Source organism: Pavona decussata, unplaced genomic scaffold, assembly GCF_977016875.1.
Source record: "Pavona decussata unplaced genomic scaffold, jaPavDecu1.1 SCAFFOLD_6, whole genome shotgun sequence".
NCBI lineage: Eukaryota > Metazoa > Cnidaria > Anthozoa > Scleractinia > Agariciidae > Pavona > Pavona decussata.
Genome location: NW_028145430.1, coordinates 1,149,330 through 1,168,392, shown reverse-complemented (window position 1 = coordinate 1,168,392; position 19,063 = coordinate 1,149,330). Strand labels below are relative to the sequence as shown.

General features: G+C 36.4%; 2 protein-coding genes across 4 annotated transcripts in view; one reads left to right on the top strand and one right to left on the bottom strand.

Annotated features, from left to right (window-relative positions):
- LOC146489067 (ribosomal protein S6 kinase delta-1-like) overlaps positions 1–19,063 on the top strand; it is a 50,446-nt gene that overhangs the window by 1,825 nt on the left and 29,558 nt on the right. The window lies entirely within an intron of this gene.
- On the bottom strand, positions 481–4,633 carry LOC146489069 (uncharacterized). Of its 3 annotated transcripts, none has more exons than XR_014863907.1 (2): positions 4,290–4,371; positions 481–1,784 (listed from the first exon to the last, which is right to left on the bottom strand). XR_014863907.1 is itself a non-coding variant. In XM_085106264.1 (2 exons), the coding sequence occupies exons 1-2, from the start codon at positions 4,587–4,589 to the stop codon at positions 1,725–1,727; spliced, it is 318 nt and encodes a 105-aa protein (XP_084962390.1). In that variant the 5' UTR covers positions 4,590–4,633; the 3' UTR covers positions 481–1,724. The 3 variants fall into 3 exon arrangements, 2 of the variants coding, with proteins under 2 accessions (XP_084962390.1, XP_084962398.1); XM_085106264.1 differs by having other exon boundaries at positions 4,332–4,633; XM_085106272.1 differs by lacking the exon at positions 4,290–4,371 and adding an exon at positions 4,374–4,633.

Sequence of the window (19,063 nt, the reverse complement as noted above, 5' to 3'; positions counted from 1 at the left end):
AACTTAAGGACGGTGCCTACTATTGTTACTGCGCATACGTTCTGTGCATCTGGAGATACTCGGGTTTCCTATGGGTGGTGCCTACTATTACAGGGATATTTTTGCGCACTTTAAAACTATGCGGAGAAAGCAGAACTTAGCAAGTGATTTTGGTTTCCAAAAAGAAAATTGGGGGGAAATCATGCATTTTTCAGAGATAATAAAGCTTCAATTTGGAAAAAAGCGCCCTACATTGCTTTGTATTTTGCTGCTTTTTAGAATAATTGTTGCTTGGTTATCTCTAAAAAATGCATGGTTACCCCCAATTTCCTTAAATTTGGCTTTCAATACCCGCTACCAAAATCTGCTTTTCCCGCATAGTGATAAACTGTGCAAAAATACTTTGCCATTAGTAGGCACCGTCCTTAAGCTGTTGTGAAAAGAAATCCCAAAAATATAACCGAGGGTCTTTCTTCTACTTAATCTTTCACCTGATATTGAAATGTAACTTTCAAATATCCATATTCAATTACAGTTATGGTTGCTAACCTTTATGGCTATTGAGTCAAAAAGATATGACATAAAGAGCTATTTTTTTGTAAGTCAACAAATCAGTACCTCAAGTAAAGGTCAAAATGAAATTGAGCCATGCCATGAACCTTTCAGTGTGCTTTTCAAAAGATCCAAATGACCACCCCTAAATGTTTTCATTTTCATGTTTAATAAGCTCATGACGTGTCATTTGTTATCAAGTAAGCTCTATGCTTCTAAATACGGGTGGAACGTTGTCATGAGTTGGAGAACAAGTCAAATTTGAACAAAAAATAAATGCCTTGTCCCCCCCGCCCCTCCCACATGGCATTTGACCATGTACCATGCCTGGGAAGAAGGGAATTGAATTTGGCTGGGGTAGAGAAATTGAACTGAATTTACACTGTACCTTTGGCATTGGAGAATTTGGACTTTTCTCTTTTTTTTCCTTCTGTTTGAATACAATAATTATTGAACAACTGAGACAATATAATATATAATGCTCTTTATTCATAATGATAGTACAAGAGAGTGCATGCTAATAAGTAATACCTGTAAATCAATATTGAGATGCCGAAGCCGGGGGCTTATATGGCACAATTCATACAGGAGATTGGTCAAAATGGTGCAATTACTTTACAGTTTACAAATAAATAAATAAATAAATAGATAAATATTAATGTTAATAATAGTGGTGATAATAATAATAATAATAATAATAATAATAATAATAATAATAACTTAAATGAAAAAAAATTAAATAAATAACAAATAAAATATTAAATTAAGCTAAGCCGTGTATACGAGAGTTCAAAAGGACATGAATTCACAATTTGATTGGAAGTAATCTCTAAGTTTTTGTCTACAATTCCAGATAGTAAGCGAATTACCTAAATCAAGAGGGTTGTCATTCCAAATTTGAGGGCCTTGTGCATGAAGTGCAAAAGCCCCTTAAAATTCATAAGTTTTCTTCAAGTCAATTCTTCCCTATTATAATACATACTTGCATGGTGCTATAAACATCATGACCTCCCTCAGGTAGATGTTTACATGTACCTCCTGTATACGTAGGTGGAATTCTTATCACTTGGTAAAATAAAATGAAATTCAAGTCAATGATAAAAAAGCTCCTTATGATCCCAAGTTTCCCTGCTGAAGAGTAAGCTTCTATGCGTATGAATTGAGTACACAATATCTTTTGTGGAATGAATGAGTCATAGGTGTCTTTGAAGTAGCTGTTTCTTCAGCGGTCTGTGCAGTTTAAGTATTGCATTCTGAAAAGAAATAAAATAAAACCAATATTGTTAATGTACTGTAGTAAGCAATGAGAGAGTAATGTACAATCGTCTTTTAAGGTTTCTTAATAATCATAACATTCTCTCTGACAATCAGTATGGTTTTCGCAAGCATCACTCCACCGCTAGCGCTTATGCTCTTACTTGTTTATATGACAAAATCTCTTCCGCCATTGACAATAAGGAATGCACAGTTGGTATTTTTATAGACTTGTTCAAGGCCTTTGACACCGTTGATCATAACATTTTGATTTCAAAATTAGAGCATTATGGTGCTCGTGGCACTTCACTGAGAGGGTTCGAAAGCTATCTAAGCAATAGACAACAACATGTGGAATTTAATGGTGTCAGTATGGAGTCTTGCAAAATTAAGTGTGGGGTGCCCCAGGGTTCTATACTAGGTCCCCTACTCTTTCTACTCTACATTTAAATGATCTGTGTAACGTGTCAAAGATCGTGGATTTTATTCTTTTTGCAGATGATACAAACATTTTTCTCCCACAAAGATTTTAACTTGCTTCCTGGAATCTTGAATTCTGAAATGCTTAAATTAACACAATGGTGTCGAGCAAACAAGCTGTCCATTAACTTTAAAAAATCAAATTTTATGGTTTTTAGACCACCCCAAAGGAGGAAAACACTTGATATATCTATTCCAATTGACAACAATGCAATTGAAGATGTGAAAGAGACAGTATTTTTAGGTGTTATCCTCGATGAGCATTTGTCATGGAAGCCTCACATTCTTAGTGTTTCTAGAAAAATATCAAAATCAATAGGTATTATTTATAAGTCTAGTTTTTGCCTTCCCAAAACCTCCTTACGCTCCTTGTACTATAGTCTAGTTTACCCTTACTTAATTTATTGTGTTTCTGTGTGGGGATCGACATATCAGTCTAATTTAAATCGGATTATTGTTCTGCAAAAGAAGATAATCAGAATAATATCTAAAGTTTCTTTTGATGCTCATACTGGTGTTCTTTTTAAAGAACAGGAGATTTTAAAATTCTCTGACATTTATTTATACCAAATAGGTAAATTTATGTATCTTTTTAAAAGAAGCTTACTACTTCCAAATTATTTTCGCGATATGTTTACTCTTGCAAGCCAGATACATTCTTATAATACAAGAAATTCCAACCTTTTCTATATACCTTATTGTCGAACTAATCTTCGAAAATTCTCAATTCGGTTTCAAGGTCCAACGCTTTTCAACTCGCTTAGTCGTGAAATTCAAAACAGTGAAAGTATCAGTTTGGCAAAAGACTTAGAAAATTCCTTCTTTCTAAGTTAAATTGACTCTTTGTTGAGCTACACACCTTTTTCTCTTTTTTTTTTTTCCTTTCTTTCTTTTTTTTTTCTTCTTTTAAAAAAAATTAATTGGAATTTTCATTAAGTACCATTAACTTCTATGGTTTATCTTATAGTTCCAGGACGCCTATAGTTAATAAGCCCCAGGCTTCTATATAGGCTTCCTAGCCTTTAACACATTTCATCTTGTAAATAGTTTAGTAGGAATATTGTGTATTATCTTTAATGTATTTATCTTGTATTTTTTGGTTAATGGCAAATAAAAAATGAAGCAGTCAAACAGTCAAACCTCTTGTAAGTCAGATCACAAATCAAATTAAAATAAATTCTGACATATTAAGGGTTATATTTTTGAAAAATGATCTATCATTTCTACAGACATAAACAGTCACTTCTAGCAAAATTTAATGTGGAAATTACAGGTTGATGGGGTCAACCAAGAAAAAAATGACAACAACAACAAGAGAACAATTTATTGCCTTTCACTGTATTCCATGTTAGAGTGTAAATAAAAAAATGAAAAAACTCTCATTTATCTCATTCTAGTGAGATTAAAAGGCTTTTCAAATAATAATAATAATAATAATAATAATAATAATAATAATAATAATAATAATTATAATAATAATAATAATAATTATTATTATTATTATTATTATTATTATTATTATTATTTATAAATAAATTTATTCTAAAATGGCATGTACACAAAATGCAAGAGCCCCTTAAGATTCGTAAGCTTTCTTCAAGTCCATCCTTCCTCATTATAATACCATAACCTCCCTTAGGTAGATGTTTACCTCCTATAGGCGGATGTTATGAGTTGGTAAAAATGAAAATATTTATGAAATTCAAGTCAATGATAGAAAAGCTCCTTATGATCCCAAGTTTCCCTGCTAGAGAGTAAGCTTCTATGTCTATGAATTGACTTTTATAATACACAAGTTATAAAATATACACTGTAAGCCACTGTACCTCCCTTAGGTAGATGTTAACCTCCTGTAGGCGGATGTTATTATGAGTTGGTAATAAAATTAATGAAATGACACTCAGGTCAATGATTAGAAAAGTTCCTGCAAGATTGTAAGTTTTAATGCTTGCAAATAAGCTTTCTATGTGTACGATTGTGCCAGTATAACACATACGATACAAACGTGGTGCTATAAAACGTACCTCCCTTAGGTCGATGTTAACCTCCCGTAGGCCGATGTTAACCTCCTTTAGGTCGATGTTAACCTCCCGTAGGTCGATGTTAACCTCCTTTAGGTCGATGTTAACCTCCCGTAGGTCGATGTTACCTGAGCAAATCTTGACTGTTTTCATAGTTCCACGTTTCTTCCACAAATCGAACGTAAAATCCTTGAGGTCAGTGTTCAGACGCCGAGAAACGAAAGTGGAAAGAACTCTGTATTCTACCATAACGAATCCTAACAAACGTTCGAAGTCTTTATTTCCCCCGACGTCGTCCGCCATTACTGAAAGAGAGTAAATGCAGGTCAATTTCCGGTATAATCGGATCTCGGTTCGTGGCTGCTCCGAAGGGTTGAGAAAAGATAACATCGGCCTAAGGGAGGTGACGTCATCAGGTTATTCTTCGGAGCAGTTTTTTGTTTTTTTCAAATGAGCTCAATAACCACACAAACAGTTCAAAAACCGCACATCAGTTTAGTGACAGTAGACCTCAATGGTAAGAATAACTATAGGTGAAGTGTTTTTTATTTCATTTGGACATGTAGAAAGAGAGGAAGGGGAACGGGGGGGGGGGGGGAAGGGAAGAAGGGGTTTGGGTCAATGAAAAATCAATAGTTCAATAACCACACCATCAGTTCAATAAACACACACCAGTTTTCTGTTTTTTTCAAATGAGTTCAATAACCACACAAACAGTTCAAAAACCACACATCAGTTCAGTGACAGTAGACCTCAATTGTAAGAATAACTATAGGTGAAGTGTTTTTTATTTTATTTGGACATATAGGAAGAGAGGAAGGGGAGAGGGGGGGGGGGGGGGGAAGGTGGTTTAGGGTCAATGAAAAAATCAAAAGTTCAATAACCACACCATCAGTTCAATAAACACACACCAGTTCAGTGACAGTAGACTTCAGTTGTAAGAACAACTATAGAAGGGGTGTTTTTTTATTTCTTGCCACAAGTAGGAGGAGAGGGGTGAAGGCCGTACGGGGGAAAGGTCCATATTTAGGGCAGGAAGAGAGTAGGAATAAACGAAATAGAATCTATATATTCACATATAATGGTGACAGGCTTCCACGGACGTATTTAAAAATCCATTGTCCATTTATCCATTGCTTGTCATTGTAATCGTTTTTAGCACCAGCTGTCTAATTATGTAGCTACTTCTTGTACTTGGCTGCTCTTCCTGCTCTTCTGTCTTGCTTGTGCATCAGACCAAAGGAGCAAAAACTGAAAAAACCCGAAGCGCAAACGAACGAACCAGCGGAAACCCAGCGAACGAAGAACCGAGCCAGCGAACAGATAGCCGAATGACCGAGTTAACGGCCAAACGGTCCATCGAACGCACACCGGCGAAAACGAGCGAACGAGAAACCGAGCGAACGAACCAGCGAAAGTGGGTGTACATACTTTCACATATTATGCGATTGCCCCAATACACAGAACGAGCAAAAATTCGCCAACCCCACAATATGTAAACCACAGTGAAAAAATTATATATTACAGACCGAAACTTCGCCGTTGTACAACGGCGAAGTGAATGCCTCTGTACAGAAAAGTGACCGAAATCTCGCCGTTGCACAACGGCGAAATAAACCGTCTGTATAATAGAAGGCATCGGTATCTCGCCGTTGATCATCGGCGAAGCGAACCGTCTGTATAGTAAAAGGCATCGGTATCTCGCCGTTGATCATCGGCGAAGCGAACCGTCTGTATAATAGAAGGCATCGGTATCTCGCCGTTGATCATCGGCGAAGCGAACCGTCTGTATAATAGAAGGCATCGGTATCTCGCCGTTGATCATCGGCGAAGCAAACCGTCTGTATAATAGAAGGCATCGGTATCTCGCCGTTGATCATCGGCGAAGCGAACCGTCTGTATAATAGAAGGAATCGATATCTCGCCGTTGATCATCGGCGAAGCGAACTGTCTGTATAATAAAAGGCATCGGTATCTCGCCGTTGATCATCGGCGAAGCGAACCGTCTGTATAATAGAAGGAATCGATATCTCGCCGTTGATCATCGGCGAAGCGAACTGTCTGTATAATAAAAGGCATCGGTATCTATTGTCGCTTGTTTACACCGGAGGGTCTGCATCATAAAGAATATATAAGTCATTAGGATTTTGCCAGTTTATTCCTAAATAGTTTTCTTTTAAATCACTTAATTAATTATGAACAAAAAATAAAACAGTCAACCAATAAGCAATAAAATCTTAATATTTAGTACCTTAAAATTTATTAACATCGATAACGATTTACAATCATCTTTTGCCCTTGTGATATAACATGAACATAATTGCCCACTTCCTCTCCCTACTATGACAAAATTGATAAAAAATAAGACAAATTTTAATTCACAGGCAAAGGGTCGGGACCTGTTTTTATGGAGCACGTATGGCTTCTATCTTGGTGCATTAAAATTCTGTGTACCAGTTAATCGCTTGCGCTTCAGGTTTGTTCAGTTTTTTCTCAATTGGTCTGATGGACAAGCAAGAACTCCAGAAAGTAGAAAAAAGACAAAAAAGTGAGAGGGAACTTTAACTTTATTATTAAGGTCTACTGTCACTGAACTGATGTGTGGTAGTTTCTAACTATTATGTGGTTATTGTACTTCAGAGAGAAGAAAATAGAAGAAAAACCTGGAACATTATTATTAAGGTCTACTGTCACTGAACTGTTATGTGGGTTTTGACCTACAACCCTCTCCCCTGTCCTCCTACTTGGCACAAGAAATTGAAAATAAAATAAATTAAAACACTCCTTCTATAATTACTCTTAAAACTGTGGTCTATAGTCACTGAACTGATTTGTGGTTTTTTGAAATGTTTGTGATTATTCGACTCTGAGATTTTCAATGATTGCTCAACCCCAACCCCGGCAACCTATAGCTTTCTGGCAAATGAGTTCTACTGAGAATAAATTATAACATTCACATTAAGGTCTACTGTCACTGAACTGTTGTGTGGTTTTTGAACTACTGTGTGGTTATTGGACTCCAAAAAGAAGAAAAAAGACAACATTGACAAAAATCTGGGAATAAACTTTACTATTAATTTTATGGTCTACTGTCTCTGAACTGTTGTGTGGTTTTTGAACTACTGTGTGGTTATTGAACTCCAGAAAAAAGGAAAAGACAGAATTATGCAGGTTATTTCTGTCCCTTTGTCTTTCTCTTTCATATGTCAAGTTATCTTCATTTACTCTTGCTCTCTGAATGGAGGTTTTGAGGTCTGTGTCATGTAATGTATCCCGTTGCTTTACCAGGTTTAAATATAGTCCCAGTGTCTGTTTTAGTTCACCTGCAATCAGCAAGCTACCTCTCTTTTGTCTCTTCAGCTTTTGTTTTGAAAAATTGTCCCTTCCCCTTGTACTCTTCCAGTGTGCTATCTCAGATGAAATTAGTTTGGTTCTCTGTTCTACAATGTCATTTACTGATCTCCTCAATTTGTCTATCTCTATAGATAACTTTGTCTCATTCTCTTCGAGTGTTTTTTTTGCTTCCTCATCTTTGCATCTCACTTCACCGCCAACGGACACGTACTCCAAATCAACCACCTTTCTATAGTTGTATATTTCATATTTTCGTTGAGAAATCCCAGTGTATAGTTTATCTATCTGTAGCAGGTCTTTTCTTAGGCAAGTAGTTATCCAACGAGTGTTATATACCTTTTCGAGCCAAGATTGTATAGCAGAAGACATTTTAAACCCGTTTAGTCCTATCACGTTAACGAATATATATACTCCTACTAGTTCTGCTCGCGCTCTAGAAATCCGTTAAATAATCGGTTGCCTTTCAAATTTCAAATTAGCTCAACGCAATCATTAAAATTACGACGCCTCACTTAAGTTGTAAAGAGGGGCCGTTGCAAAGTTACAGGAGATTCTGCAAGGTAAAATCTCGCACTATCTTGTAGCTCAAGTTATTTGAGCTCATCAATGTTTTCGGTAACAAATACTTATATCAAACTTACCAAATATTATTGCAGTCAGAAGATGGATACACCGCGAAATAAATCCGTTGTACACTCCATGGTACAGGTACTGATTATTTGTAGTAAACATAAAGCAACCTATAACAGCAAAAGGCACGTAGGGCTCAGCCAAATGGTACCATTATGGCGTCGAAACGTGTGGAAATAGGTCACGTGTTGCTCATTTGCAAGATTTTCCCGTCCCTTACCTCCTGCGAGTATTTTTTATCCCCTCCCTCCCTAAGGCCTATTTCCTTGTTTGCCTTCTGAGCTCCTGAAGAGACAAGGCATTCAACTTTTTGCTAATACTTTGGTTGTTTTTTGTTTTAAATAGCATAGATGAGCTCATCTATTTAGGTATCTAAATTTTCTAAGTAATGTTAGTTAAGAATGCTTGGCGCATCGTTGTTGCAGTTAACACCGGAAGAGGAGCTCGAGATCAAGGGGGCCATCCAGGCCATCAAGAATCACGAAAGAGAACAGAAGCTACTGGAGATGGAAGCGCGATTGAATGAGCAACAATTGTTGCTCATCAAAAAGGCAAAAGAACTGAAAAAATCCACCATGGACGCCAAGCGGGTGGCTGCCCAGCTTCGATTAATGGCTGGTCAGCTAGACCGCTTGGCCGATCGCATAATCGAATCTTCAAATTAAGAACCAACATTGTATAAAATTTTTATAAAAAACCAGATATTGTTGTAATTTTAAAAGACACAAAACCTGTACTCAGTAGGAGTAAGAATTATTTATTGATTATTTACAAGTTGTAATCACATGTGTTGTTCTCATTGTTTATTCACTTTCGTTAGTTCGTCAGCTGCCTCTTCCCTGCCTTATCTTTGTGGGTTTTGCCATTCATTTTTCCATCAATTTTCTTTAATAAATCTAAATTTTTACAAAAGCGTTTAACTATTAAAGTAATAAATTTGGCCTTAAAAGTGTTTTAGGCCGAAATATCTTGGCTTTTACGTCCCATGGATGTGACTTGGGCGTATTTGCTGGCTTTCCCTCCTTGCTCTTTCAAATCAGTTATCAAATCAGTGTAATATGAACACATATATGGGGTGTCTTGGTTGTCACTATTGTCGCTTGTTTACACCGGAGGGTCTGCATCATAAAGAATATATAAGTCATTAGGATTTTGCCAGTTTATTCCTAAATAGTTTTCTTTTAAATCACTTAATTAATTATGAACAAAAAATAAAACAGTCAACCAATAAGCAATAAAATCTTAATATTTAGTACCTTAAAATTTATTAACATCGATAACGATTTAAAATCATCTTTTGCCCTTGTGATATAACATGAACATAATTGCCCACTTCCTCTCCCTACTATGACAAAATTGATAAAAAATAAGACAAATTTTAATTCACAGGCAAAGGGTCGGGACCTGTTTTTATGGAGCACGTATGGCTTCTATCTTGGTGCATTAAAATTCTGTGTACCAGTTAATCGCTTGCGCTTCAGGTTTGTTCAGTTTTTTCTCAATTGGTCTGATGGACAAGCAAGAACTCCAGAAAGTAGAAAAAAGACAAAAAAGTGAGAGGGAACTTTAACTTTATTATTAAGGTCTACTGTCACTGAACTGATGTGTGGTAGTTTCTAACTATTATGTGGTTATTGTACTTCAGAGAGAAGAAAATAGAAGAAAAACCTGGAACATTATTATTAAGGTCTACTGTCACTGAACTGTTATGTGGGTTTTGACCTACAACCCTCTCCCCTGTCCTCCTACTTGGCACAAGAAATTGAAAATAAAATAAATTAAAACACTCCTTCTATAATTACTCTTAAAACTGTGGTCTATAGTCACTGAACTGATTTGTGGTTTTTTGAAATGTTTGTGATTATTCGACTCTGAGATTTTCAATGATTGCTCAACCCCAACCCCGGCAACCTATAGCTTTCTGGCAAATGAGTTCTACTGAGAATAAATTATAACATTCACATTAAGGTCTACTGTCACTGAACTGTTGTGTGGTTTTTGAACTACTGTGTGGTTATTGGACTCCAAAAAGAAGAAAAAAGACAACATTGACAAAAATCTGGGAATAAACTTTAATATTAATTTTATGGTCTACTGTCTCTGAACTGTTGTGTGGTTTTTGAACTACTGTGTGGTTATTGAACTCCAGAAAAAAGGAAAAGACATGAACATAATTGCCCACTTCCTCTCCCTACTATGACAAAATTGATAAAAAATAACACAAATTTTAATTCACAGGCAAAGGGTCGGGACCTGTTTTTATGGAGCACGTATGGCTTCTATCTTGGTGCATTAAAATTCTGTGTACCAGTTAATCGCTTGCGCTTCAGGTTTGTTCAGTTTTTTCTCAATTGGTCTGATGGACAAGCAAGAACTCCAGAAAGTAGAAAAAAGACAAAAAAGTGAGAGGGAACTTTAACTTTATTATTAAGGTCTACTGTCACTGAACTGATGTGTGGTAGTTTCTAACTATTATGTGGTTATTGTACTTCAGAGAGAAGAAAATAGAAGAAAAACCTGGAACATTATTATTAAGGTCTACTGTCACTGAACTGTTATGTGGGTTTTGACCTACAACCCTCTCCCCTGTCCTCCTACTTGGCACAAGAAATTGAAAATAAAATAAATTAAAACACTCCTTCTATAATTATACTCTTAAAACTGTGGTCTATAGTCACTGAACTGATTTGTGGTTTTTTGAAATGTTTGTGATTATTCGACTCTGAGATTTTCAATGATTGCTCAACCCCAACCCCGGCAACCTATAGCTTTCTGGCAAATGAGTTCTACTGAGAATAAATTATAACATTCACATTAAGGTCTACTGTCACTGAACTGTTGTGTGGTTTTTGAACTACTGTGTGGTTATTGGACTCCAAAAAGAAGAAAAAAGACAACATTGACAAAAATCTGGGAATAAACTTTAATATTAATTTTATGGTCTACTGTCTCTGAACTGTTGTGTGGTTTTTGAACTACTGTGTGGTTATTGAACTCCAGAAAAAAGGAAAAGACATGAACATAATTGCCCACTTCCTCTCCCTACTATGACAAAATTGATAAAAAATAAGACAAATTTTAATTCACAGGCAAAGGGTCGGGACCTGTTTTTATGGAGCACGTATGGCTTCTATCTTGGTGCATTAAAATTCTGTGTACCAGTTAATCGCTTGCGCTTCAGGTTTGTTCAGTTTTTTCTCAATTGGTCTGATGGACAAGCAAGAACTCCAGAAAGTAGAAAAAAGACAAAAAAGTGAGAGGGAACTTTAACTTTATTATTAAGGTCTACTGTCACTGAACTGATGTGTGGTAGTTTCTAACTATTATGTGGTTATTGTACTTCAGAGAGAAGAAAATAGAAGAAAAACCTGGAACATTATTATTAAGGTCTACTGTCACTGAACTGTTATGTGGGTTTTGACCTACAACCCTCTCCCCTGTCCTCCTACTTGGCACAAGAAATTGAAAATAAAATAAATTAAAACACTCCTTCTATAATTACTCTTAAAACTGTGGTCTATAGTCACTGAACTGATTTGTGGTTTTTTGAAATGTTTGTGATTATTCGACTCTGAGATTTTCAATGATTGCTCAACCCCAACCCCGGCAACCTATAGCTTTCTGGCAAATGAGTTCTACTGAGAATAAATTATAACATTCACATTAAGGTCTACTGTCACTGAACTGTTGTGTGGTTTTTGAACTACTGTGTGGTTATTGGACTCCAAAAAGAAGAAAAAAGACAACATTGACAAAAATCTGGGAATAAACTTTAATATTAATTTTATGGTCTACTGTCTCTGAACTGTTGTGTGGTTTTTGAACTACTGTGTGGTTATTGAACTCCAGAAAAAAGGAAAAGACAAAAAAAAAAAAAAAAGCAGTGTTCATACGCCTTTCTGTATCAGGATGGTGTATAAAAATAGCAAGGATCATTTTTAAGAGCAAGGAAGCTTTGCAGAAAATTTCAAGTTTTGGAGCGATCGAATTTTTCCTACGCGCCATCGTATTTTTTTGATCCTGCGCGAAGGATCAAAAGATTTGTTATAGTTGAAGGAAAATGTTTACTGTTTAAAGAAGAAGGGGTTTTGCTCTGTCCTTGGACGGCGAAAGTTCCGACGGCTTTGTCAATCGAGAAGGTAAGAGAATTCAAATCTTTATGTATGCATGCACACTATTAGTGTTTTCTAGTGTTTTGTTTTTTGAAGAGGGAGCAATTTTCTTAAAGTAACCTTTTACGGACAATAGCAGGCCAGTGTTGTTATGTGAATTCATGTGGTCGGTAACATAATATGCACAATAAAGATATCGTTCCAAACTGGTACTCCGCGGACCAAAACGATTCCTTAATTACAGGGATTTAGAAAATATTTAAGATTTCATCGTTTTCTAGTCAAATTGAATTGAGTGATTTTTTTGTTGATCTTAGGTTCTGTTTGAGGGAGATGCACATTAGAGATGTTTGAATACAGGAGAAATATTTCAAGCCAAGTTAGCTTTGTGTCATTTTTCTGTATTTGTAGCTCATTAATTCAATAAATTGGATTGAAAAGCTCATTTTTAAAAAAATACTGTTATTCCCAGGGTGATAACTATTCTTGTACACATTGAGGTTGTCTATTTTGGTTTTTGTATAAACTCAAACTAGGTGCTCAGCTCTGATCCATGCAACTTATATTGATTTACTAGTAAGAGAGTCAAGATGTCTTTCTTTTTCTTAACTTAATCCAAGAATGCATTATAATTTTTCCATTTGTTTTGGAAGGGATAGGAAAAACATGAACCTCTCATAAATTCCTGTTAACCACACTAATTCTTTTGTTTTAAGAGTGCAACCTGTATTTTTTTCAGGGAAACCACAACAGTAATTGGCTGGGTCTTATTCGATATTGAAAACTAGTAATAATCAAAACTGGATTAGGGAGTGCGTTATATGACCTCAATCCTAGGTTCTCTCTCTTTTGCCAAGTTGGTGATGATGTCATCTGCCCCTGCAAAATTTTGTAGAGGGGGGGGGGGGGAGGGCCGATACCTGTCCCAAGAGCCTTTCATTCATGGCAATCAACATTGGTTGCCCCATACAATCTTAACTCCAATCTGTATTAGGAGTGAGTTTGTTCTATGTTGAATGCAATAAACGTCATAAGTCTAATTATCCAACAGAAAAAAATGTTTCCCTAGTCCCTAGTCATCTGTACCTGGTTTTAAATAAAATCAAATAACACTAGAGTATAAATCCTCAACTGTCCCTGTCAAAATCTTTACCAAAAAAAATCCATCAGGCAGTTATCCCCAACGTTTTTTTTACGCTTTGCTATATGAGAGAGTTAACTTGTAGTAAAGTTGAAAATAACACTGACAACAATAATTATTAAGGAATAATGAAATTTTGTGCTGTGCAGTACTGATGATACAACTGAGAAATCAGAGAATTATCTGTGGAGTGTAAATTTCTGTGTTGGAAGAGTTTCCTTCCACCACAAAAATTTTACACTGCGGATTTTATTCTCTGATTTCTCAATTAAGGTAGGGGCCTTACTTCAACCCATTAACCTTTTGTCCTTACGAGCAAAAACCCAATTGAAGAAGTCAGTAACGCTAATCACTACACTGCTGCAGCCTCACCACTCCAGCTTACGGATAGCACTTCATCTGCACAGTCCTAATGCATTAATTTTTACACAACAAAATACCTACCATGTATCATTTAATAAGCATTCTGTAAGATATTCCTTACATTTCATTTCATCATCTTGTTTTTCCAATAAAAAAATAGAAGGTACAAGAGTGCTTAACCCTTTAATCCCTAAGAGTGCCATTTGGCACATAATGCCACAACTCTGTCAATATTTGACAGATTTCTATGAATTTTTCACACCAAGATGGTCTTGTGAAGATCTACTCATTAAAAGGATAAAAACTTAACCCCCTCCCATATGTGATATGGTTGACCATCCCCACAACTTTTCAACTTTTTTCCCCTAGAAGTTGTGGGTCTTAAGACATCTCTCACATTAATGAAGATTGTGAGACCTGCAAAATAAGCTATAGTTTAGGGGTATACCTAATATACACAAGGATTAGGACGTTTTCGAAGTTTTAAATTTTAACGTTTTAAGGCCATTTATCTCAAAGCCATAACTTTTCTCATTCATAATTATATCAGTTATGAAATGCACTCATGGGTAGCTTTAAGGACAGTGCCTACTAATACTGAAGTATTTTTGTGCGGTTTATGACTATGCGGGAAAAGCAGATCTTAGCAAGGGCTATTGGAATCCAAAAAGAAAATTGGGGGTAACCACGCATTTTTCAGAGAAAATTAAGCAACAATATCTCTAAAAAACGCTAAAATATAAAGCAATGTATGGGATTTTTTCCTAAATTGAACCTTAATTATCCCTGAAAAATGCATGGTTACCTCCAATTTTCTTTTGAGATACCAAGAGCATTTGGTAAGTTCTGCTTTCTCCGCATAGCGTTAAACCGCGCAAAAATAACCCTGTGTTAGTAGGCACCACCCATAGGAAACCTGAGTATCTCGAGATGCGCAGTAACAATAGTAGGCACCGTCCTTAAAATGGTATATCATACATAGACATTGAGTTTACTGACTTGGATCTGGAGAAAATGTCGTTTTGCCTTAGGGGTTAAAGGGTTAAGAGAGAGTTGAGTGTGCATATAATAGTCCTCTTCTGAGTGCACAAAATGTTGAACTACTAATACTTTGAAATAATTATTGCAACTTAAAAGCATTTTATCACTTACATAAATAAAGAATATTTTATATAAACCCTGGACAGAATAGAAAAGGAAATGTTAAGTAATGTTTTTACGCGAAATGCCCTGAGGGCATACCATGTCAAAAAATGGGCTCCGTAACTTTTTTTCTTTTTTTTCACAGTAGCTTCAAATCTGAACATTAATTTATTCATTAAACTCTCCCCTCACCTAGTAGGGATGTATTGTTTTGATTGTCTTTAACAAAAGTGGGCCAATGAAAATTCATTATTAGCGTGTATATCACGAGGAAGGGGACCCACTCATCCCTACCTGTTTGAGGTCAAATCATCATTTGATTTATTCATTAAACCTGAATTAAATTCTGCTCTTCCCAAGAGGGGATGTTTTTGTGGCTATTGCAGTGGCCAGATTGTTTACATGTTTTAGACTCAACTATGCTGTTTTTAAAAAGAACATTAACCCTTTTGAAGTGGTAAATCGAAAGAACAACTTCTAAGAAGCATTCGACAGTTAAAAAGGTGGATATTGAACAGTTGCTGGCGAAGAAATCATGCTTTGTTTGGCAGTTGCAGAACCACAAGGACAAGAGGTCATTGATAAGCTAAAACACACGTCACATCACTCTGTCGAATTGATGCTTAAACACTACTGGAAATCCACTTCACAAAAAGATTAAAGGTTCCGATTGTCAATTTTTACTAAAAGTTTTCATTTAGGAAAGCTTTCTGCCTGTTTTCTTTTTCTTTTCTTTTTTTTTTTTTTGGTGAAACAAGAATAATTTGTAATCTTACACTTTTTACACGGAATGCCCGCAGGGCATGACGTGTCTAGGTTTCAGTCGGGTATCTTTTTTTTCTTCATCGTAGTCACAAATGTGCACATTAATTTATGCATTAAATAATAACTTCTAGGTAGTACTCGACAGTTGAAACGGTGGAAATTGGGAGGGTTCATAGCGAAGAAACTCCGCTTTTAAAAACAGATCGAATAATGAAAGCGAAGGATTAGAGCTAGAGGAGGCCAGACCAGTTCAGCGGGGTCATGACGTTATTGCAGAGTTATTTCTGGTATGATTTCTAGTAACACAACGATAAGTATCACGCAATATATCTGAATAAAACCATTCAGACAATTATTCAGACAATTATTTCAATTGCCAAGGGAGGATAGTTTTTAAATATCTGCGAAACATACAATGGGGAATAATTGGGGCTACATTAAGCATTCCGTGTAATGCCATTAGCCGGGCATCTTGTATTGAAATTACATAACCATAATAGAATGGAGTCAGTCCACATTTTCGTATTAACACAAGAGAATACGGAAACAATGTTAACATCACACTATCTTTGTGACTCAAACTATTCCATTAACTAGGATAGTTTTATAAATCTGCAAACCATACAATGGGAATAAATGAGGCCACATTAAGCATTCCGCAAAAATGCCATTAGGGGCATATTGTTCCCAATATTACTGAAAAAGTTACACCAGACAATGTCATTAGGTGTAGAAAACTGTAGCACTGGTTCCTGACATCACAAAACCCCTGCGTGAAAAATAAATGGTTATTGTTGGATAATCAAAGGTAAGTAAAAGAAAACAATTGACTTGTTGTATAACATTTTGTATAATAATGATACCTAAATTACTCCAGTGAAATACCAATTTTTTTTAACCTCTTAGGGAAACTGAATTTTGTTCAACAAAAAGGAGGTAAAAATCTGACTGAAGCAAATCCAAGAGAATTACAGTGTAACAGCTATTGGTTCAAGGAAACGGAAGTGTTGAAAAATTGAGGATTCAAATAACTGAGATTGCACTGTAAATATAAATAACTGTAGTGTACATATTTCATTCAAATAACTGAGATTGTACTGTAAATATAAATAACTGTAGTGTACATATTTCATTACTCATTACTAAGTTTTGAATTTTTCTGTTAATTATAAGAGATGGTTGATAAGAAGTTTGACCTTTTATCTGTAATCAGTTATCAACAGAAGCTAGGGTTTGGTTGCATTAAACATGGCCTGAATATCAGCCAGCTCCTCTCTAGATGATTGGTGAGCAATGGGAAACAGATATACAGGGAATGCCCCTTTGTTCAGCCTATTTTTGTAGCCTCTTTATCAAATGAATAGTTATAAGAATGATTGAGTGACAGTGCTCTGTTGCACAGCTAGGCCCAGGCATCCAGTAGCCAATCTCTGTTGTACACACCAATAGCCCTACCTGGCCAACTAACCAAAATCTTTACTGCTGTAGAAAAAATTTACAAGCTCAGCGAGTGCCCGTTCAATTTTTTTCCTGAATATTACTGATATGCTCTGATGAGTCAAGGAGCACTTCACTTCAGCCATCATAAACATTTATCAAAAGGTAAGACACACAACTGAATCTATCCCTTGTGCACAATGCACAGAAAGTTTCACACAAGAACTCATAATTTACAAGTTTATGAACTGCCTCAACAAGAACTTCCATTAATAAACAAAATGATTCTTGAGCCAGACTGTATTTTCATCCCATCAAACTGTCTAATGGACAAACAACGATAATAACCGAGTCCCTTTGCACATCACTACGTCCGCCCGTCTGATAAAACTAATGAGGTCGGGAATTAACTGGAATATTAAAGATTTACCGCAACCAGTAGGCAAAACTCCAATCACATCTTGTCCTAAATACACTACCTCTAAGGCGCGAACTTGGTCTACCTTAAAAACAACAGAAACATCGCATTCAACAACACTGAACAGCAAAATTCAGAGCTTTGAGGGAAGGAAGTGACCGCCATTTTTTTTAAACTTGGACGTCGGCCCCATGCCTTCTGCGCTAGGTTGAAAGCGAGGTAATCTGCACGATTTGAGCAGATTTTATCAGCCTGTACCAGGGCTGTTCGTCGTGGCTCAACCTCGTTCCCAGGGCCGTCCGCGGGGTTAGCCACGACGAACAGCCCTGGTACCAATCTCGTCCCCAGAGCCCGCGCACGTTTTAGGCCAGCGGTGGCCACACGTCCACGAGCTCTGGGCTAATCAGAAACCGGAAGCAAGGATCCTGCTTCCGGTTTAAAGGGGGATACTGCTGACCGAGAGGAAGACAGCCTCTGGTAAAGAGCATCAAAGGCCAAGAAAACGAGTGAAAATGGCGACAACCTCCATCCCTTCCGTTTGCCACTGATTGTCATTCATGTGAGGCTTCCTTGAAAACAAATCAACCAAAACAAAGGCTGCGTAAAATCTGGGTTTGTCGGCAATTTGCCTCTCTCAACCGCGACAAATTCATTTTGCACATTTTCAGGTCGTTTTAGAAAACCAAACATTTTCCATAGGCAGGGGTAAAAAAACATACATAGGCTATGGCGATTAAAAACCATTTGTTGTATACTATACGCATTTGGAATTAAATTAAGCTTGTTTTCGCTTGTAAAATGTAGTTTTTAAAACATAAAAATGGGGGTGAATATACGCAGTCTACGCAGTATGAGATAGCCAGGTTTTTTCATGACACCACGGTAAAGTTAATAGCGAAACGAAAATAGAGGCTGGTCGGAGGTTATATAAGCTTCAACCCGAATTAACTAAAACAGGGTAAGATTTTCAAACAACATTCGATAAACTTCAGCAAGATATCGTTCCCAACCTGATTACCGTCGACGACAAATACCAACAAATGTTTACAAACGTAAGCTTAATTTTTTCCGTCGTGAAATTTACAAACGATAGGTTTCACAAGATCAGCTTTTGCTTACCCAGATACCATGATCTCAGAATAAATACAATAAAATGGCAGAAGTACATTTAATAACAAGACACAACTCTGTAAACGTTCAACTGAAATAACCAGCAACTTGAAAATCTAAGCCTATCAGAAAGATCGGCAATTCACACTCAATTCACACACTCAGTCTAAGCTTAAGAAACTCACCCTGAAAAAAAATATTTTACCTGCACTCGATGTGGTTTATCAGTCCTATAAGCTGCAAACTTACAAAGCTCACAAATGAACTGTTGTGTAAAGAGTGACAACGATCGCTATTCCGAGCG

What these genes read in the sequence shown, in the direction of transcription:
- LOC146489069 (XM_085106264.1), bottom strand. Translation starts at nt 4,589, where the DNA reads ATGGCGGACGACGTCGGGGGAAATAAAGACTTCGAACGTTTGTTAGGA. An exon ending in TTAACATCGACCTAAAGGAG is followed by an intron (nt 1,785 to 4,331) that starts GTTAACATCGGC and finishes ATTTCTTTTCAG; the next exon opens with AATGCAATACTTAAACTGCA.